The 24,187-nt window shown below is 33.8% G+C and overlaps 1 protein-coding gene across 4 annotated transcripts in view; it reads right to left on the reverse strand.

Moving 5' to 3' along the window:
* The window catches only part of IQCM (IQ motif containing M), a 471,732-nt gene that overhangs the window by 152,251 nt on the left and 295,294 nt on the right, over nt 1-24,187 (reverse strand). For all 4 annotated transcript variants that reach the window (XM_055384490.2, XM_055384492.2, XM_055384491.2 and 1 more), the window contains one exon: nt 13,692-13,853. In XM_055384490.2, coding sequence (XP_055240465.2) covers nt 13,692-13,853 — 162 coding nt within the window. The remainder of the gene's footprint in view (nt 1-13,691; nt 13,854-24,187) is intronic.

The raw sequence follows: 24,187 nt of genomic DNA on the forward strand, positions 1-24,187 counted from the left end.
TATCATCAGAGTGAACAGGCAACCTACAAAGTGGGTGAAAAATCTTGCAATCTACCCATCTGACAAAGGTCTAATATCCAGAATCTACAAGAAACTTAAACAAATTTACAAGGAAAAAACAAAAAACCCTATTAAAAAGTGGGCAAAGGATGTGAACAGACACTCCTCAAAAGAAGACATTGACATGGCCAACAAACATATGAAAAGAAAATCAACATCACTGACCTTTAGAGAAATGCAAATCGAAACCACAATGAGATAGTATCTCACACCATTAAGAATGGTGATTATTAAAAAGTCAAGAATCAACAGATGCTGGTGAGGTTGTAGAGAAATAGGAATCCTTTTACACTGTTGGTGGGAATGTAAATTAGTTCAACCATTGTGGAAGATGGTGTGACAATTCTTCAAAGATCTAGAACCAGAAATACCATTTGACTCTGCAATCCCATTACTGGGTATATACCCAAAGGAATGTAAATCATTCTATTATAAAGACACATGCACATGTATGTTCATTGCAGCACTATTCACAATAGCAAAGACATGGAATCAAACCAAATGCCCATCAATGATAGACTAGATAAAGAAAATGTGGTACATATACACGATGGAATACTATGCAGCCACAAAAAGAAACAAGATCATGTCCTTTGCAAGAACACGGATTATCCTCAGCAAACTAATGCAGGAACAGAAAACCAAGTATGACATGTTCTCCCTTATAAGTAGGAGCTGAACAATGAGAACACATGGACACAGGGAGCGAAATAACAACACTGAGGCCTGCTGGGAGGTGGGGTGGGGACAGGAAGACCATTGGGAAAAACAGATAATGTGTGCTGGGCTTAATACCTAGGCGATGGGTTGATAGGTGCAGCAAACCACCATGGCACACATTTTCCTGTGTAACAAACCTGCACATCCTGCACATGGACCCCAGAACTTAAAACAAAAATTAAAATTAATTATAAAAAGAACTACAATTACCTCAAACTTAAAACAAGAAACTGAAACCACAGACACCAGGTTATTATTACAGAGTGAGTACTGGTAACATATATAGGTTGTATATTATATAGTAATTATGTTTTGAATTTAATGGAAATTTTGACTTCCTATGATAAAAATCATCCTCTTGACTTTGGCCTATACCTATGGCAAGGTGTAGTGAGGCACCAGCATCTGCTATAAAATTCTTCTCCCATCCATCTCTTCCACTTTTCTCTTCTGCCTCCAAGTCTTACTATTAAAGTCTATAGTAGGTGCCCATTAGACAGACTGTCAGATGGAGGTTATTATGCATAATTATGACCAGCACAAATGTTCAGTAGTGCCAAAACATTTTATTCTCTGCATATTTTTAAATTCAGGCACTCTGGGAGGCCATCTGTGTACTGTATAGATAGAAATCTATTCAATGTCCAGTTGCTCCATGATTCTTTTTGTCTCTACATTGCTACAGATTCCTGGTACATAATAACACAGTATGCACTTTAGAGTATTCGTTAAATAAATGAATATATACATGAATGAAGATTTGAACCTTTCCTTCCAATAAGCTGAGATAGAATCAATTATTTTTTGCACAGATATGTGTCGAACTTACACTGAAAAAAAAGTGGGCCACACCACCAAAAATACGAAGAGAACACAATGGTGATGTGAATGTATAAAAATAGATATGTGATAATCATGATCTGATTACTGAGATCTTCCCATCCATAAATAAAACAAATATGGTCAAAATTGTTAGAGAACATCTATTATTTGCAACATGCCACAAAGATAAATTATTTTTTATAAAATTGTAAGTGTTTTATACACACAGCTGTCAATATGTTTATTAAATAACTCTAGTATCCAGGTGTTTGCATACCAAATGAAATCTGGGAGCCTCTACATTTTTTTTTTGTATTCATCATTCACTATTTTCCCACAGTATGCAAATGCTACAGCTAAATAAACTATATGCATAGGTTGATTTTAAGTCTAAAGTATCTATATTTATATAAAAATCTATGCTTCAAATTTTAAACCCTTTAAGGAAAAAATACAAGTATGGTTTTAGTATAAGATTTACATGCTTGTTTAATCTAATGTTAACTTTAAAGACATTTAAAATGTTCTATGCCCTGCAGGTATGCTTATTTAACAGGCTAATTTATTATAATATTATATAATCAAAACAGGATTCTGGCAAACTATATTTGAACTGAGATTTACATAATGACATACCTTTAATAGAAAGTCTTATCAGCTCCCTACAATTATCAAATGTTCTAATTTAACTGACAGTCAAACAATACAGAGGACAACTATAAAAATTCCAAAGTATTGTGAAAACATCTTCACTTCACTATGCTGCAGTCTTGGTGGGGGAAAAGTCATCATTCTCCCCTAGGGATAATAATTTTCAGCTTCAGCAACATTTACATCTAATAAGTATCAGTTTTGTTTTATCAAAGATTTCAGAATGAAGTGCTATTTCCTACTACTTAATATGTGTAGTTGGAAAAGTAAAGGAATTGAGCTTAAAATAGGCATACAAAGCAAGATTTGAGGGGCCAAAAATGCATGATCAGAGCTTTCAAAAAAGGTTGGTACTCAACATGTCCACAGGCAACAAGTTTACAAGTCTAGGGTACCTTAGTCCAAGGCCTTTGACTCACCTCTACTCCCAAGAAAGCAATAGGGGGAGCGGGCAGTATTTCTTTCAGATTTTCCTTCAGAAAATATTCAAAGGGCAAAACCAACAACCTATTTTTAAGCTTCAGGAAAACAAAGAGAAAAATAAAGACTAATAGACAAATGTTATGTTTACTTTGCCCAGAGAAATTACTTTTCATAAAAAACCAGGAAGTTTGGGAGATTGTGCATGTGCGTGTGTGTGTGTGCACACATGTGTGCATGAAGGGGGTGGAGTATGGACCTAATGTGACCCTGAATTTGAATCCTCAAAGCAGTTAAAATTAAGGACATGATCATGAACAAGCCACTTAGCCTCTGTGCCCTCAGCTCCTCAATTCAAATATTCTTCTAATACCTCCTAACTGGCTCTCTGTAAACATCAAAAGGAAGTTGGCATAATATCCCACTCAAGGTTTAAATATTCTATAGTTATAAACAGTTTTATAAAATCGTGGAAGAAACTATGACAAAATAATAAAAAGTGGTTATATTAGAGAGTAAGTGCTTGGTTTGCAATTTTACAAATTTTTTGCAATCCACTTTAAATTTATGCATTAAATATTGATGCATAGGACATTACAGTTGATCACTGTATAATGAAATAGTGTTACTCCTAGTAAACAAATGCATTATTTTTAATTATTATTATTTTAGAAGGGCTGGTTATGCCAACTTGGAATGTCTCTGTATAAGTCAATTTTTACACTTGTATAAAGAACTTCCTTGAGGCTGGGTAATTTATAAAGGAAAGAGGTTTAATTGACTCACAGTTCCACATGGCTGGGGAGGCCTCAGGAAACTTACAACTGATGGAAGGGGAAGCAGGCACCTTCTTCACAAGGCAGCAGGAGAGTAAAGAGCAGGGGAAACAGCCACTTACAAAGCCATCAGATCTCGTGAGAACTCACACACCATCATGAGAACTGCATGGGGGAAACCTCCGTGATGATCCAATCGCCTCCCTCCCTGGACAAGTAGGGATTACAGGTTCCTCCCACGACACTTGGGGGTTACAATTCGAGAGAATATTTGAGTGGGGACATAGAGCAAAACTGTATCAGTCTCAGTTGAGTGGACTCTTTCTGTGAGCTTTGAATAATGTTAAAGAAGCCCTTACTGTTCTCCAAAGATGTTGGCAGCCTCCATGCTCCTCTCCCTTGCAAAGTGTTTTCTTTAGCTTTCCTCTCAACATTGCTTAGCAGAACAACGGAGTACTCACTGTGTGGTTGTTTTACATCACTCATCACTGTCTATCTTTTATTGTGGTTAATTATTTATATGTATCTTTTACCCAGTCTAAACCAATACATGAGAGGGAAGATGTTTTATTTACCTTTGAATCCTCCTCATGTCTATCATAGGGTATTGAATACAGACACTTAATAAATATTTGTGGAGTGACTGAATAATGCCCTTATCTCACCTTGGATTTTTGCCTCCCAATGGTAAATTTATATTTTATTTATTAAATAAAAAATTTAAATGTTAAAGAACTGCCATACTACATTACAGCCATATGTTATAGCAATCTTTGAATGAACCCAGAGAGAGCAAATAATTTCAATATATAAATAATAAAAATGTATTTATCCTTAGTTTGAAAACATAGCTTAGCTGCTATAGTAATCCTTCATGTACACATTAAATAGTTTATGCACAAATACCTACTATGGGCTGAGAATTACAGTGGGGAATAAGGATAAATAAGTGGAATGTTTCTCAAAAGCTTATAGAACTATCAGAGATTTCTGAAATAAATATTATATATTTCACATGTATTTTAAAATGTAAAACTATTTTTAAATAGTTTTGAAATATGACATAATAAAATGGCCTCATTTCTCCTTTTCATTGAAAGGCTATATTTTACTTTGATGTAAACATATTCTTTTTGTCATAGTTTAACAGCAAAATCAAAATAAATAAGATAAATGTATATTTATCAACAAAGAACAATATAAAAATAAATAAAGCTTAGTTTTAAATTGAGGAATATGGCATAACATATGGAAGTTCAGAATAATATTTTTAAGTCTCAATCTTTTATTACATTAAAAAATAAATGTGCATCAAAATGTGTAGAATATGCAGAAAAATTAGAAACTTCTGTTATATTAAAACAGTACATAAAGTCCACTGGATTCACAAAATCTAGATATTAAAGTTTATATATTCTTAACTCATTTTATGTAACTATATGAGTATATTATACATGATATACTATTCTGTGATCTTTTTTCATTAAAATTTATTTTTCATATTTTACTACAAATATTCAATGACATAACTGTAATGGTCACATGGAATTCCATCTTCTTTATGAATCATAATTTATTTAACTATTCCCCTATTGCTGGACATTTGCATTGTTTCAACATTTCTTTTCACTACAATGCTGTAATTATCATCCTTATAAATAAATCCATATGCATTATTTTCTTATGATTATTATACACACCTCACTAAATTCTAAAAGAATATACTGATTATAATTTAATAGCTTCTTGATGATTCAATATCATCTCCATCAAAACAAAGCATATTTCTTGCAGTTTAATGTGGAAATGTTTGCTCTAGAGTTAGAATGAAATCCTGATTGTACCATTCAGTAACTGCATGACTTCAAGCAAGTTACTTAGCCTCTTTAGGAAATAATATCTCTCTCTGTAAAATGAGGTTGATAATAGCTTCTATCATATAGATTATGAAGATAACATGAGAAAATGCACATAAAATGTATAGCTCTGAGTCTTATAAGAGTATAAAGTGAATAAATATTAACTTTACATTAATTATACAATTTTGTCATCATAGTAATTAAATCCATCAGGGATTTCCAAAGGAACAGATCCAACAGGCTATATAGAGATATACATAAAGAAATTGATTATGAAGGACCAGCTCATGCCATTGCAAAGACCAAGAAGTCCCACAGTCTGCTATGTGTAACCTAGTGTCCCAGAGAAGCTGATGGTCCAAACCCAAAGGTCTGAGAACTAGGGGAGCCAATGGTATAAGTCCCAGTCTGAGTCCAAAGGACTAGGATCTTGGGGGTTGATGGTGTAAGTCCTGGTTCAAGTCCAAAAGTCCAAGAACCAGGAGCACTGATGTCCAAGGCAGGAGAAGATGGATGTCCTAGCTCAAGTAGATAGAGGAAATTTGCCCTTCCTCCACCTTTTTTTCTATTTAAATCCTCAACAGATTAGATGATGACCACCTACCTCAATGAGGGAAATCTTCTTTACCTAGCCTACTGATTTAAATGCTAAACTCGTCCCAAAACACCGTCACCCAGAAATAATGTTACCAGCCATCTGGGCATCCCTAAGCCCAGTCAAATTGACAAATAAAATTAACCTTCACAACAATTATATTAAGATACAAGGAACTGTGAAGCTGTCCAACCCTGTTTACCCCTTGCTCAAAAAACTCGAGTCATAATAGATTTCCGTTTCAAACGATTATACAGATTTATTTTATAACTATTAAATATTACTTCAAGATCTATCTACGTGTATATTTTATACTGCCAGATGTACTCATTCTCTTTTCCTAGGCATTATACTTAATTGCTTCTATTATATCAACTAACATGCAATCCCTATTGTTTTTCTTTATGCCCTGTTTCTTGAGTGTAACATTTCCCCACACTCCTAAGAATATTCTAAGAGTTCTACAGCCATGGTAACAAGTTAGAACTAGAACTTGTTTTGAACCTATTTAATTAATCCATTATATTTCTATAATCATGGTGATAAGAAACTCTCAGAACCGGTTTCAAATATCAACCAGTGACAGCTAAACTTAGTAAACACACTTCTGAAAGCCAACCAGTCAGTGGGAGTTCCTGGTTTTCAAAGTTGACCACTGAACAAAAGTCTTATTCTAGTAACACATTTCTGAAAGCTAATCAGCAACTCAGTCTTTCCTGTGTAACCACACTCAGCATCCAGTGTCATTTTACTTTCACTGCTAAAAGCCACTAATCACTGACCTACATGCTTTCTATATTAGTTATCTACTGCTGTGTAACAAATTACCCCCAAACTAGAGGCATAAAACAACAAAAATTTATCTCACACCATTTCTGAGAGTTAGGAATCTGGGTAGCTTTACTAGGTGGTTCAGGCTCAGGGCCTATTATGAGACTGCCTTCAAGCTCTCACTAGAGCTGCAGTTATCTGAAGGATTGAACTGGAGGCTCCATTTCCACATTGTATTACTCACATAGAACTCAGTGACTCATTTGTGTAGGCAGAAGGTCTCAGTTCATCACCGCATAAACCTCTCTAAGAGCTGCTGGAGTGTCCTCATGACATGGCAGCTAGCTTTCCTCAGAGCAACTTACCCAAGGGAGAGCAAGGAAGAAGCCAGACTCTCTTTTATGATCTGGACTCAAAAATGAAGTACCTGCTATATTCTATTGGTAACACCTGATACACTATGAAGGAAAATACACACAAGCATGAACCAGGAACCACATCCTTGGAGCCATCTTGGAGACTGGCTACCACTCTTCCTGAAAACCCTATATAAGATCAACAGCCTGCTTTGCTCAGAGACCATGCTTAACCAGTATAATGCCCCCTTATTTAAATAGATAGTAAATTCAGATTTGTGGGTTTTATTTCAGATACTGAGAGTTAGTGTCATCCTTTTTTTTAATTTCTAGATGTTCTTCCTAGATTTTTTGAAGTTCCTCATTTGAAAGCATTCTATTTGACCCAGGAACCAACAACAGTGCTCACCGCACCTACTGCAGCCAAAACTCTGATGTTGCTTTATATCTGCTAGAATGTGAACATTTCTATGGCAGGTATTAAGCCTAAGTTATTTCTCAATCTTTATTGCCAAGTATATAGTAGACACTCAGTTAATACTTGTTAAATAAATAGATGCAGAAATCATAATGAAATATTAATCTTCCAAATTTCACCTCACAAAGTTAAGCAGTATTGAGTGGTGGATTGTTGTAAATGCACAACTCACATTTTCTTTATCTAATAGACCTGGTGCCATCTTAATATTTTCTTACTCAAATGTTTCCAACATGTTTGGTGAAGTTGGGCTTGGGAGGTAGGAGACACATCTCTGATTTTATCATTGAAGTTTAAGGAAAAATGGAATTCACATAGAACACAACCATTTCACTAAATGAGAAAGACCTAATTCATCACCCTAATACATTTTTTGTAACTTGAACATAGTCAAAAACTTTAGCCAGATACAATATTGCAATAGTTTTTATCTTACTCTTGGATGATTCATGTAAGTATAGCAAGTGTTGAAAGTTTAAACCAACTCAACCATGTAAACATAAAACATTTCTCCCATCAACAATTATAATTACCATGAAAACACATTCATATCCATTTGCCACTACCAAAGAAAATCAAAAGGACTTTAGAGAACATGACACTGGAGGCTGATGGCAGTGTATAGTGAATAAAATAAGGGATGAATGAGGATATGCCCAAACAACTTTTCAAATCCTATTTGGCATAAAATATATTTTTCAGTGACTATATTATTCATCTCAAGCAAGCAGATACTCTATAGGCAAAGCATGACATTGACCTAAACATAGTGCATTTAAACTTATCCAAATTAGAATAGGCCATTTTGTATACTTGAGCAGATATAAATGATATAAAATATATAGAGCTCCTTTCAAGTGATAATGTAAGTTTTTTACAGTAATCCTACAGAACACTTCAAATAATAGGCTCAAAATTAAGCTTAGTTTTTGACCAGGATAGCAAATTTAAGAAGGCAAAATAGATTGTATACACATCAAATAGTTACAAGAAAATATGACAAAAAATTAGATTAAAAAATATGGGTAGAAATCAAAGTAAATTCTGGGATACGTATTTTTAAAAGCCTTTAAAAAGTGTAAAAATATAAGCAGAACTAGTAGTAGCTAAGATTATATTCACAATAAATCAAACATGTATTGGATTATCATGTTGTATCCTGAGCTTCATCCCTTAAAAGAAATGAGAAAATTGGAAAAATGTTCAGAGAGAAGTGCCAAAAGGGATCAAGGATTAGGAGGGATTCTGAAGAATACATTAAATAGCCCATTTTAGAAAATAGAGAGTCATAATAATCTACGCATAGCCTTTATTTTGTAGCTAGTGAATAAGTTTCAACTGCAATAAAGGATATATAAGAAAGTCTTATGTTACAAAGTAGAAAATTCTTAAAGAATATCACCGAAAATCAGCCTTGACTGTCAAGGATGATTATCTAAATTGCTGGAATCTTTAAAGCTAAGATAGATTCTAATTTAGCAAATGTATATCAAGTCTTGACTAAAGACAGTGAAGCAAACTGAATTGCGTAAAAAATACCTTGTACTTTTTTAATGGGAAAAAAACAGTAATTAGGCCAAGAAATCAGGTTCTAGTATTAATCACATCATTTAAATAACCATGTATTCTAAGGGCAAGTAAAATGTATTATATGAAGTGCTGGAAATGATATGAAAAAGAAGTAGTAGAACTAGAGGTCGTTGATATTACTCAGCATCTGAACTAATGAGAAACTTGACAGTAATACAATAATACCATTTCAGTTAAAATGGACCATTGCTTTGGGAAAGTAATTTGATCATTCATTTGTATTCCCTAAGTGATTTTCTTGAAAGATAATAGCTAATCCACCCCTTCAAGGTATCTCCATTAGAATTCCAAGAATTATAGGCCTAAAATGCTCCTTAATATAATCTACAGCTTCAAGGTTAAAAATTTGCCAAAGTCACAAAAGCTTAACGAAGGAGAGAAACAAGTTGAGCATATCTGTGACAGTCCAGAGGGTTGGGGAGCTTGAGGACAGACAGTGCATAAGGAAAGACAACCGAAGATAAGTTAAAAGACTAACTTTCCAAAATAGCCTTTCCAAAAATAAGTGTGACAAGCCATATATTCCTGGAAAAAAATTAAAGATTTGTTTTTTACTTGGTCTAAGATTATAAAATTATAATCTAGAAGAAATTCTTTGTGCCTATTAGCAAGTTGAAATTATGACTTATGCAGCATTCCAGTTACAATCAAGCCACTATTCTAGGAAATATGGGATATAAAAATATGGATGTACCAGGTATTTTTAGAGAATGTATGGTCCTAATACTAGGTAATTTGTTAGCAACCCAAGCCATTTATGGAGCATTTGTAACTCTATTTACTCCTTGGTTCTTGCTGTTGATAGATCTCTGAATTTACAGAGTGAAATCAATAAACAGGAGTACCTACATTGTAGAGTATTAATGTTGGAACACATAATAAATTCCCAGAGCCAGCTTCCCTAAAATGTTTATAGTTAAGGAGTTACTCAGTTTTAGGAAGCACTTCTGTAATAGACTAATCTTTTTCAAGACAAATGTTGCAAATCTCTTGTCAGTCAATTTAATAACCATGTAATTCAAAAAGATTCAAGGCTCTGGTCACTTACCCAAAGAAAAAGAAAAAAATCAGCAAAAAGCTTGGAAGACAGAGTTTGAAAATAACAACATAATGCCACTTGCATATTTCCCTTTAATTTGTTTATTTTTACAAAGTGCAAATAGGCTCTAAACAACAAACACAAATAGATATAGGTCACCTTCTGATCATTTCAGGTGGAAAATTGCAGAGAAAATAAATAGCAGTCAGGTTCTTAATTCATCTTATTAAACCCAAAACTTTCAACTTAAGTTATTCTTTCTCATAATTTTCCTTCTTTTTTGTTCTCTCTTCTTCCTCTAGGCTATTATAGAACTGAGCACTTAAATATGCCTTTGTATGCACCAGCCCAGTGACATTACACTGAATTTGTGACTCTCTTTAAGTAAGTTTTAAAATGCAAGTTTTAAAGCTTCAAGAGGAAACATCTTTTAAAAATAAAAGCTTCCCTACCTTGGTTCTTTAATATTTATATTTTTAACTTTCTTTTTATAGATTTATTGAGGCATAAAATATATATAATAAACTGCATAAAGTGTACTATTTAATAACTTTTTACTTTGTACATCCATGAAATGATAACCACAATCAAGATGATAAACATTTCCATCACTCTCAAATTTTTTAACCCATCACCTCTCACTTCTACTTCCAATCCCCATTCCCAGGTAGCCACAGATTTGTTTCTGTCACTACTCAGTTTGCATTTTCTAGTATTTTACATAAATGGAATCATATAGTACGTACTCTTTATTGTCTGGCCTCTTTCACTCACATACTTATTTTGAGATTCAGCCTTGTCGTTATATGTATCAAAGGTATCCAGGTTTTTCTTTTATACTGCTGAGTATTCTACATGGATATATCACAATATGTTTACCCATTCATCTGTAAGTAGTTATTTGAGTTGTTTCTATTAGAGTCTTTTACAAAAAAGTTTTATGAATATTCATATACAAGTTTTTGAATAGACATATACTTTCTTTTCTTTGGGATAATGATGTAGAAGTGTAATGCCTAGTTGTATGGCAGATGTATGTTTAATTTTATAAAAAACTGACCAGGCGCAGTAGCTCATGCCTGTAATTTCAGCACTTTAGGAGGCTGAGGCGGGCAGATCACTTGAGGTCAGGAGTTTGAGACTAGCCTGGCCAACATGGTAAAACCCCAAATCTACTAAAAAAAATTACAAAAATTAGCTGGGTGTGGTGGTGGGCACCTGTAATCCCAGCTTCTTGGGTGGTTGAGACACAAGAATCACTCGAACTTGGGAGACAGAGGTTGCCGTGAACCGAGATTGTGCCACTGCACTCCAGTCTGGGCTACAAAGTGAGATTCTCTTTCAAAAAGAAGAAGAAAAGAAAATAGATAAATAAATGCAAAATATTTTGCAAAGTGTATTTACCATTTTATATTTGTACTAGCATGATATTAGTGTTCCAGTTGCTGCTCATCCCTGCTGACACTTGATATGGCCAGTCTTTTTAACTTTAGCCATTTTTGTACATATATAGTGATATCTCACTGTGGGTTAATTCACGTTTCCCTATGACTAATGACGGTACACATCTTCTTATGGACTTTTTGGCCATTTATATAAATGCTTCTCTTTTAATTTTGCGTTTATTTTAAAACATTTTACTTATAGTAAACTTCATTCCTTTTGGTGTACAATTCTATGGGTTTTGACTTATTTATAATTATGTCATCACTATCATAATCAAGATACAGAATGGTTCCATCACCCTAAGAACTCCCTCATGCTGCCTCTTTGTAGTAAAACACTACCATCAAATTTAAGCCCTAGCAATCACAGGCCTGATCTTTGTTCCTATAGGTTTGCTTTTTCCAAAGTGCCACTTAAATGGAATTATACCATAGCCTGGGACTCTGGCTTCTTTCACTTAATATGATGCGTTTGAAGTTCATCCATGTTGTGTGTATCAATAATTCACTCCTCCAAATCTGCTGAACCAAATTTTTATGGATGAACCAAATTTTGTTCATTCATTCACCAGTTGAAGAACAGCTGTGTTGTTTCCAGCTTTTGGCAACTTTGAATAATGTTGATTTTATATATATATATATATATATATATATATATATGTGTGTATGTGTGTGTACATACATATGTTACATATATGATATATTGTATATATTGCCTATTTATATATATTGTGTATATATATATGCTTTGTGTAAATAAATGTTTTCTTTTATTTTGGATAATTACCTAGGAATAGAATGGCTAGGCTTTATGATTAGAATATGTTTAATTTATAAGAAAGTATCAAAATATTTTCAAAGTGGCTGTATTATTTTGCATCTCCACCAGTAATGTGTGAGTGTTTGAGGTATTCCACCTCCTTGTTTGGTATCATTAGATTAAAAAATTATTTTAGCCTTTCTAATAAGTGAGAAGTAGTATTTCACTGTAGTTTAAATTTGCATTTCCCTGATGACTAATGATGTTGATCATCTTTTCATGTGCTCATTTGCTATCTATATATCTTCTTTGACTATTTTGTTTTGCAAAACTGCGAAGTTAATTTATAGAAAAATAGTCTTTTCAACAAATACCTCTGTTGGAAAGTTTGTGATATCAAAGTATTAAAAAAGAACTTCAATTTATATCTTGAGCCATATATAAAAATTAACCCCAAATCAACCACACACTGAAATATAAACCTAAAACTATAAAATTTATAGAAGAAAACCTTATTGCTACAATCCAGGCCAACACTTATTGGATATGGCAGCAAAAGCATGCAATAAAGAAACACATAGTAAATTGTACTTTATCAAAATGGAAAACTTCTGCTCTTCAAAAGATACTATTAAAAGACAGAAAAGACAAACCATACACTGGGAGAAAATATTCACAAAGCATATATAGGTTAAATTATTTGTATTCAGAATATCTAAAGGATTCTCAAAACTTAATAAACATTAATAAATAATATGAAAATAATCAAAAGTTTTGAATAGACACTTCAACAAAGACATACAAATAGCGAATACATGAAAAGAAGCCAAATAACATTATTTACTAGAGAAATGCAAATTAAAACCACAAAAAGCTACCAATATACATCTATTAGATTGGCTAAAATTAGAAAGACTGATTGTACCAACTGTTGATAGAGCTGTGGAACAAATGCAACTCTCATATCTCTGCAGTTGGTGGTAATATGAAATGTTATAATGACTGGAAAACAGGTTAGCCAACAGAAATGCAAACACATGTCTAAACATAGTCCTGAACATGAATGTTCATAGCAGCTTTACTGGCAGTAATGCAAAAGTGAAAACAACCCAAATTTCCATCAACTAGTGAATAGACAGGCACAATGTACTTCCACTATTCTAGTGGAGGCACCAAAGCATAAAATAGCCCCTTTTTAAATTGCAGGCAGAGTATCTAAGAAGTAAAGAGAACATTCTATAAGATCTATGTATCATCCCACATCATCTAAGTGATGAATACAGTTATATATTTAATATTATAAGGTATCACTTCTTCTTTACAATAAAAAATAAGGTTCAATATCTTACCTATATATCTATAACCTTCTTCCCCATTTACTATGGGTCTCAACCAAGTCGACTTGAGTAGTGTACTGTCAGGCACATGTGCACCTTCAGGAGGATAGAGTGTAAATAACATTTCAATTGCTTTGGACTTTTTGATTAGTTCAGAATATTTTTCTTTGCCATCTATAAAGAAAAGATAAAATATATAAAATTTTAGACATTTTACAGAGTGTCATACTTGCTTCTTTTAAGGGATGCAAATTAAAAACTAACATTTGGATACAACAGGTCACACTGAAAACATGTCTGTTTTTTTAGTCAAAGTTACTTTACCAAAAATCTTCTTGTTACTTCCAAGCAAAAACTAAAGAGTAAGGGCTTTACTAATACCGTCTTAAACCACTATCAGCTTGAAGCAGTATTGTTAAGGCTGTGAAAAAAAATAAGATACCCAACGAACAGCATTCACATTATAGATTCTATAACATAACCATATATTCTTACTTTTAATTTCTATTTAACAATGGAATCAGACTAATCTGACAAAAATGTTGAGTAAATATAGAGTTCCATATATTGGAACTACTAAAATAATTAATATTCCTAGGCTATGGTTTTTAAGAAAATATAAAATGCATATTGCTGTGACGGAATTATTTTTATCTGGCAAACATTTGTATAGCACATATTATATGCAAAGGATTATTCCTAGTGCTTTAAAATATTAACATATTTAATTTTCATAACATACCTGTAAGGTAAGTCCTATTATTATTTCCTTTTACATGTACAAACTGAGACCCAGAGAAGTTAAATAACTTGCCTAAATTTCACAGTCTATAAATGATGCAAGTAGGCTTCAGATACCTAAGGAAGCTCTTATTTGCAAATGAATCTTTGTCAGCTGAACATGACCTGTATTAACTAGTAGCTGAGAAAGCTGGAGTTAAACAATAATTTAAATTGCACAGCGAAAAATCTCTGGTATGCCCATTGGGCCTCCAGTTTGTAATTCTAGTTTTTGGTTGATAAGCCAGGGTCCTAAAATTCAACAAAGCAGTCTCCTGAGGACTTAAAGTGATTCTGCCTAGAAACACTTTAAAGAAAAGAGAGACACTAATGTAAATCTCCACTTATAACCCAATTACATATATTTCCCTCCTTTCCTCTTAGTCTCCTTTATTTTGTTACATGTCATATTTTCTGGCACAGTGAATATAAGGCCATATGACATGATTTGATGGCGAGCAGTTTACCAGGTATCCATCTATTGCCTCACAGATCCAAATCCATCCTTTACTGTCCTGCTTGTGAGGCTAGAACACTTCTTCCTCACAATATGGCATGATTTTAAGTATAAAACAAATTGAGCAATGGAGAGAACTAGAGGATGAATGGGTTCTTTCTGGATCTGGTGGGTCTCTCAGAAGGCTCCTGCAACTTCTCTGGCATCTCAGAGGGCACTCCCCTCCTCCCATCACTGGGCGCTTCCTAGATAGTTCCACCGGTGCAGCACCTTCCTATGAATGGCTTCCCATTGAGTTCCACAATGTGACATCACCCTACAGACAGTTTGCCCCAGATGTCCACAGTAGCTTCTCCATGAGTGCCACTAGAATGCCAGCTCAGTGTACTCCACCATTCACTGACTCCCCATGGGTGGCCTTTGTAAACATTTGTTCTTTCCTCAGGTGTTCTGCCTCAGACCAAGGGGTCCCTATATCTGCTCTTGTCAATTATTAGAGTTATTTTACCCCTTAGTAGAAAATCACATTTACTCCAATCTCTGTCATAGTTAATAACTACTATATTAGACTTTTCCTGCTTAAATTACTATGTTGTTTCTATCTGCTAAGTGGACCCTAACTGATACAGACAGAACTGGGTTCTAATTCTTAATGGGCTTTGAAATATAGTCATGTGCTGCATAACAACATTTCAGTAATGATGGACCAGATATAAAACGGAGCTAAAATGCCTAGTGAAGTCCTGGCTGTGGTAACACTGTAGCACAATGAATTACTCACATGTTTATGATGATGCTGGTGTAAACAATGTTACTGCACTGCCAGTAATATTAATGTACAGAACATGCAACTATTTACATCAAATAATACATGATAATAAATGGCTGTTAGTGGTTTCTGTATTTACCATACTATAATTTTTAACATTATGTTACAGTGTACTCCTTCTACTTATTAAAAAAAAAAAAAACAGTAAAATAGCCTCACGAGCTATTCCAGAAGAAAGCATTGTTATCATAGGAGATGGCAGCTTCATGCTGCTATTGGCCCTGAAGATTTTACAGTGGGACAAGATGTGGGGGAGAAAGACAGTGAATATTGACGATCCTGTGTAGGCCAAGGCTAATGTGTATGTTTGTGTGTTTATTCGTAATAAGAAGCTAAAAAAATAAAAAATATAAACAAATCCTAAAATAGGGCTTACAGAATAAGAATGCAAACAAAGAATATTTTTTTTACAGTTGTACAATCTATTTGTGTTTTCAGCTAAGCGTTATCACAAAATGTCAAAAAGTTACAAAGAAATTTAAAAGTTTATAAGGTAAAATATAATAAGCTAAGGTTAATTTTTTATTGAAGAAAGAAAACTGTTGTTATAAAGTTAGTGTCGCCTAAGTGTTCAGTGTTTATAAAGTCTACAGTAGTGTACAGTCATGTCCTAGGCCTTCACATTCACTCACCAACTCACCTAGAGCAAATTTCAGTCCTACAAGCTCCATTCATGTTAAGTGCCCTATATAGGTGTATCGTGTTTTGTTTTGGATACTGTATTTTTACTGTACCTTTTCTATGTTTAGATGTGTTTAGATATACAAATCCTTACCACTGTGTTATAATTATTTACCTATATTTTTCATATGCTTCAATATCAGGTCAAATAAAATGCCTACACTAAAATCTAAGTAGTGGTGAATATAGAACTGCCACTTTCTCCCACTAGCTTACCCTGATTGAAGACTAATAGAAACACATGAAGTCAATGGAGTGAGTGTTGAATTTGCAAGGATAACATAAAGATAAATGTAACATTAGACACATATTGAAGGTTTGTAGCTTAGAGTCTTGCTAATTCCCCATTTTCCAACTGATAGTGTCAATGGAGCCTTGGAACTTACACAAACTTAAATGATTGTACCTTCTTTCATAATTGCAAAGTTAACTAAAAATAAACATTTTCTCATTTCAAAAGGCATATAGCTGATAAAACTCTCTTCTTTATATTTTATTACACATGTCATCCCAAGATAAAAGCAGGAATTTAATTTGTTTCTGATATTAATAATTTTTGCTGTTTATGGACTACTTCTTTTTTGATATACTAAGTCAATATTGCCATAAGGGATTTAGATGTAGCAATACGCTACTCTTAGAACTCAAAAGAATAAGAGCTCTTCCTTACCCCTACCTCACCAGGCCACATATGCAATATTTGAAGTTTTTTAAATTAGCAAATGTATATAGCATAGTTGCCAGTATTTATTGAGAGCTTAGTATACAACAGGTGTGCAAAGCAGGTTATACACATTTGCTAATTTAATTCTAAAATCAGAATATGTTTAATTTGCTGACAATCCTATGAGGTCAATATTATCATACATCACAGCTCAAGATACTGAAGCATAGGGAGGTTACAGGGCATTTTCAATGCCTCCTAGCTGGTAAGTGGTGAAACCAGATTTATTCTCTATTCTGTCTAACTTCAAAGCCTGTCTTTTAAACCACAATGCATATTGTTTTAACCAATGGTTCCTGGTATCAGGAGACTGTCAGCACTTCAATAGTTACGAGTCAGCTGGTGGTCTCTCCCGTTGCTATCACACTTCCAATCTTTTTAAATCCTTCTACAGCTGTACCTGTAAAGTGTACTCTGCTGGTCAGCCCTCTGAGAGCAGCATATAGCTCTTTCCTGGAGGTTTACTGATGTTGGTCTTCTCCACAAAAATTTATTTTGTAGCAGCTATTGAAAAGCCCTCAGGTCAAAACCACCATTTATAAACTGATGATGGCCCTCTCAGTTCGCTAAGAATAATGGCTAGTATAAAATCCCACAATATGAACTCTACACAACCTCTAGTTTTCCCCTCTTCTCAGATAAGTGAGGCTCGTTATGCTTAATATTCAGGGTGGATGAGGAGTTTTCAGAGAACTCAAAGTTGCCCTTCCCTTCCTCTCCCAAACAATGTGCTGTGTTATTGAGAGCTTGGTGCCTCCCTCCTGCAGAGCCTGGAGTATTTAAGGCAGTGGCTCCAGGGTTGTACTTCAAGAATCACAGTGATTTTAAAAATAAATAAATAATATTAGAAAATTGACATAAAGATGGCAGACAGCTTTACAGTCTGCTAAGTGAGCGTAATAAAAAGAAAGAGTATCTATTGTCGCAACTGTTCCTCTTTTGTATGTATTACTGAAGGATATTTCAACACTGAAAATGCATGGGCAAGAACATCTCAGATGAAAGAACAATAATTTACATTGAACCCTGGAGATTCCTAAATTTCCAGGATATTTTAAAGTTTCAAGTTCTTTCTAACGTACCTGCCCCTTCACACAAATGCCAGCCCAGACACAATACTTTAAAAAGGGCAAATGTATAAATTATTAAGGTCAGGACCAGTCCTAAGTGTACCAGGGAGACTTGTGGCTAACAAAGCTTTACTAGTGACCTTGGGTTATTAAACCAGAATGGTAGGGCTAGTTACTGAAGTCAATTTTTAACAAGTATTTATAAGTACAGATAGAAATAGCCTAATCCTTTATCTTTACCCTGTACTGGTACTATTAACTAAATTTATCTGCAAGGTTTAAAAAAAACCGTATTTTATAGTTTTCATACTAATACAGGCTAAAAACAATGGCAACAGGTAGATGTTTTCTTTCATTGTGAATGTTATGCATTCACAATGAATTAGCAATTTAATGCATAATATTTAATAAATAATGAATGATATTCATTAAATTGCTAATGCATCCTTCATGGACTACTAGCCAATACTGTGAGGTTTTTAGTATGGAGTTTTCATATGTGAGTTTGAACTGGTGGACAAATAATCTATAACCCAGCATAAATGACCAGTTTTTAAATGCTGTACTTTTAACACCTTGTCAGTGTTCAGTTAAAGCACTTTATGTTGCATTCATTTTCTTTGATTTGAAATAAGTGAATGTCATACTTTTTTGTCATGCCATTTTTATCTAAGTTTATTTCTGTTCATTAGTAATATTTAAAAACGAGGATACAAAGTTATCAATATGAAAAATTATGTACTTCTTGAACAAGGAAATGTGAATCCAAAGCAGCCCCATTCTTAAATTGATGAAACTTTCTTACGTTTAGTTTCTTTTAAGCTGAAAGATCATTCTTAAAGATCATTGATGAAGGAAAATATTAAGATTCAAAACCAAGGGACAAAATGGTTAAGAAGGCAGTTAAATGATATGCCAATAAATAATATGATTTGTAAAAATAAATGCTAGGACCACCGATCTCATATTACAATGAAATACCAACATTACTTAACTTAAACAAGAGTGAAAATGTTCTCTAACCCTTGACTAAGAGTAAATAATAATATAAAATGAGGATATGAGTTATTTAAAAATGTTAAATTATAGCACATATTACCACCTTTAAATCCCTTCAGGTCATGAAAACAGGCACATATTTTAAATTTTGCCAGAATATTCTTCACTACACATTTAAATGTTAAATGTATGAAAATTGTGCTGTTGATACAGACCTTTATAAATCCAATCAAAATGCCATTTTAGAGTAGAAAATTAGTGAATCACAGCTATTTAATTGTTCAATAATCAAACTACAGTTAGCTCAAAAGGTTCACTTCTTCAGTGGAATAAAGAGTTCATAAAGAAATACGCTAACATTTTAACTTTATTTTCATTCTGTATTTACTTATTTTTTGCTTGTTTGCTTAATAAACAAATTAAATAGACTTTCAAGTATTTGACATAGGAAGCTAAAAGACTTTTTCCTTTCCCTGTCTTCAAGGGCTTTAGATAGAAACACATATCATATCACCATATATAAATAAATTTTATAGCTGCCCAAAACACTAAAATACTTTTAGTTAATAACTCCAATAGAATTATAAGGATTCCTTAGGAGGAGCATTTTCTTCTAAAAGCATGTGTGTGTGAGTGTGTTTGTGTGTATAAGTGTGTCTGTGTACTGGAAGTAATACAAACATTATCTCAAATTATTAAAGTGATTAATTTTAAGTACTCTATTTTAAAAATATAAATATTTTTATCTCTCAGTCTCAACATGGGTAGGTTGAATCCATTAATGAGACTTTGCTCTGACTAAAGACAAAAGACTAAAGATAAATGCTCCTCCCACCTTAGTTACATTTGTGAGAGTAATACAATAACACAAAAAATTCTTAAAATTTAAGAGCATAGTGACAGTTTTTATTGGGCTCAGCATACATAATCCATAAGATATTTCTTTTCACTTTGTTGGGAAGATAACTTTAATAAAAAAATTTACCTCACAGGTCAGATGCACGAATTTCCAATTAAGTGTAGCTATTCTTTTTTTTTTTTTTTTGAGAGTAGCGCAATCTCGGCTCACTGCAACCTCTCCTTCCTGGGTTCTAGCGATTCTCCTGCATCAGCCTCCTGAGTAGCTGGGGTTACAGGCATGTGCCACCATGCCCGGTCTTTTTTTTTTTTTTTTTTTTTTAGTAGAGACGGGGTTTCTCCATGTTGGTCAGGCTGGTCTCAAACTCCCAACCTCAGGTGATCTGCCGCCTTGACCTTCCAAAATGCTGGGATTACAGGCGTGAGCCACAGCGCCCAGCAAGTGTAGCTATTCTTAATTGTTAAATTAAATTTGAATTACCCAGTCCTTTTGTTTTTCTCGAGACAAATCGCATCATTTTGGTTATTTTTCTATATCCTTAAGGGGCAGAGGGCAACTCAATGAATTTTTAAGCTATTCATTACTAATATCAGTTTTAAATGTATTTTGAGCTAAACATTGCAGTTAATTACACAGTTAAATATTTTAAGTATTATTTTCCCATACTATTTAAATCCCTAAGAAAAACTGCAATAATTGGCAGTTGACTATAACAAGCTTAGCTTTATGCATTTACTCAACAATTACATTAGCCCTGACATGCAAAAATATATACATTTTTTTCCTTTTCTTGTGCTTAAGCCTCTTTCCAGATTCAAGAGGCAAAAGTAATACCATGCTATTTCAGTAAAAAATGAACTCCAAACAAGTGAGAATTTTTCCTGATGGATTTTTTGAAATGAATTCCAAATAAATGTTTTTTTAATTTATGTATTAATTTTTAAAAATAAGTGCTGTCTTTCAGAATTGAGCCATTCTTTAACTTTTTAGACTTCTTTTTCCAGACTTATTTAGATTTCTCAATCCTGTTCAAGATGTCTATAATTTAAGGCTTATTTATTGATTATACTAATGTTAAGATTATTTTAAATTCTTTCCGAAACATGATTGGATACAAGTCAATTTATAAATGGAAGAATTTACTTACTTAACAAATGTACAATTTCTTGGCCCTGATTTATTTATATGCATTAATAGGTAATTATTTTCCTAGTTAAAAGAGACACAATAAGAGCAAAGATTTTCCCTTTTCCTCTCCCACAATGCCAAGATAAAGTATATTTTAATCAACCAAAAATATAAATACAACTGCATCTTTACTGAAGCATGAAAATTCCTACAACTTCCAATAACTTTAAAGAATATATAACAGAAACAATAAAATTAACACCTAAATAAAAGAGACTGTCTAGAGTTGACACATCTAAATTTGGCATGGGTGAAGCCCTGGGTATAATCCATATTGATGCATAATTCCTCTCCATTTATGGACCTGTAAAACTCAAGAATAAGTTATCTGCTCACAAAATACCTTGATGAGACAGGAATAAGCAATCCCTATTCAAAATGAGATAAAAGAAAAAGAAAAAGGGTTACTGATCCCAAGCCATTTTAAAACCCAGCTGGGCAAACTTGAGAACATTTCTAAGTCTGAGAATAATCCTCTGTGGTTTTCAGCTCTGCCTTCTAAGTCATCCTTCTTTTTTCATGAAAAGTAGCATGGGTTAGCAGCTGAGTCATTTTAATAGTCTATTTCCTGCCTGTACACTTTTGGGAGTCCAGAAGCCTTCTTTGCATTAATACGGTTTCTGTCACTTTTGGTCCAAGCTGGCAGTGTTCTACTGATTTAAATTTTTCAAAAATCCTGAGGTCTCATGTGTATTATGGGAATTCACTTCATTAGACAAGAGACTTCTCCACAAATCTTTCCTGTATAATCCCATTCATATGATTTGAATGTTTGTTTTGTCCAAAATTCAGCTTGACATTTAGTTGCCATTGTGGCAGTATTGACAGGTGGGACTTTTGGAAGGTGATTGGGCCATGAGGGCACAGCCCTCACGGGTGGGATTAATGCCCTAGGTTCAGCCCTTTTTGTGCCTTTGCACTTCTACCTTCCACCATGTAATGATAGATTAAGAAGGCCATCACTTGTTGCTAGCACCTTGATCTTGGACTTTCCAGCCTCCATAATTGTGAGAAAATACCTATCTGTTCATTATAAATTACTCAGTCTCAGGTATTCTGTTATAGCAGCACAAAACAAACTAAGAAAACTATCCTCATTTCTAGCTGCCGCTTAATAACTAATGAGACTCGTGAGTCACACATTTATTCTTTTCAAAGAGCCTTTGTGTGACTAAATTCTCTTTTTGATCTTTCTGAGGTATCAGCAAAAGGTTGTCCAGCCGTATCTCAGTTGTCCCTCTAGAATATGCTTTCCTGACAGTGAATCTTCATTTTAGCATTTTTCACAATCTGGATGGATTGGAATTTTCCAAATCATCTAGTCCTGTTCCTTTTTGTGCAACAGTACTTCTTTCAAAAGCAATTTTCCCTGGCATTTTACTATAAGCAACAACAACAACAAAAAACCAAAAACCAAAAAACAAAAACAAACAAAAACAGGCTGCACATTCAATTCTGATTAAAACTGTGCTCGACTGAATGTCCAAGGCTGTATCTGGAAAATTCTCCTCCTATGTAACTGCAGGACATTATTCCACTAATTAAGCTTTCTGCCACTACATAACAAGAATCTCTTCTCGTCCAGTTACCAATAGCATGCACCTCATTTCCTCTTGGGCTCTCAATTGTAGCATCTTTAACCTCCATATTTCTACTAACAGTCTGTTTATAATTAGATATTCTCTAAGGTAATTTAGGTTTTCCCTACCATGCTCCTCACTTCTTTGTGAGTCCTTATGAGCAGAATCTTTGACATCCATAATTCTACTAATGGTCTGTTCAAGGAAATCTAGGCTTTTTCTGTAAGGCTCCTCAATATCGTAGCCTCCACACACTGATCAATTCTACATTTTAAGATAATCTATATTAGTCAGTGTTCAACTGATATAGAGGAAGAACTAGCAGGCTATCTCTCAATACACACACACACACACACACAGAGAGAGAGAGAGAGAGAGAGAGAGAGAGAAAGGAATTTATTGCAAGGAATAGGTTTATGCAGTTGTGTGCTTGACTAGCCAAGTCCTAAGTCCACAAAGCAGGCCACCAGGAAAAGCAAGTTGAAACTCTTGTGCGTGGCTGATGTTACTATTCATAGGCAGGATTTCTTCAGGGAAGCCTCAGTTCTGTTTTAAAGCCCTTTCAACTCATTGTACCAGGCCTGCCCAGATTATCTAGGATAATCTCCCTTACTCAAAGTCAATTGATCATGAACTTCAATCGAATCTACAAAATATCTTTTGCAGCAACATCTAGATTAGTGTTTGATTGAATAACTGGAAATCATAGTCTAGTCAAGTTTGTACATCATGAAGTTCATGACAAGCTTAATAAACTTAAGGATATAAAAAGTGTCCTTTGGGAATCCAAATCACTTCCAACAGGCAATAACAGCTGGCTTTAGATTTTCTAAAACAACATTCAACGAAATAAGAAAAATACCTATAAAGTTCTGAGAAAATTGTGTAATCAAAAGTTTTATATGAAGCCAAGTATAAAGACACCAAAAAACATTCTCAGAAAATACAGCACCTACAACCTCTTCTTGGAATAAAACAAAATGAAATACTAAGTCTTGTTAAAATAGAGCGCAATAAAATTGAATTAAAATAACTAAAGAATCAAGAAGCCAATGGTAAAACAGCAGGAAAGGAAAGGAAAGGAAAGGAAAGGAAAGGAAAGGAAAGGAAAGGAAAGGAAAGGAAAGGAAAGGAAAGGAAAGGAAAGGAAAGGAAGAAAACTGGCAAGCATTCAACCCATTTAAATACATCAGACTACAAGGTCAAAGAACTGTAAGACTTGTAGAAAAAGTACAAATGCTAGAATCCTTGAAAATATTTTTAACTATTAATTTTTTTCATATAGGGAGATGTTTGGAAGGAGAAGTAAAAGAAAGTTTAAATGTGATAAATTCTCATTTT

Source organism: Gorilla gorilla, chromosome 3, assembly GCF_029281585.2.
Source record: "Gorilla gorilla gorilla isolate KB3781 chromosome 3, NHGRI_mGorGor1-v2.1_pri, whole genome shotgun sequence".
In the NCBI taxonomy this organism is placed as follows: domain Eukaryota; kingdom Metazoa; phylum Chordata; class Mammalia; order Primates; family Hominidae; genus Gorilla; species Gorilla gorilla.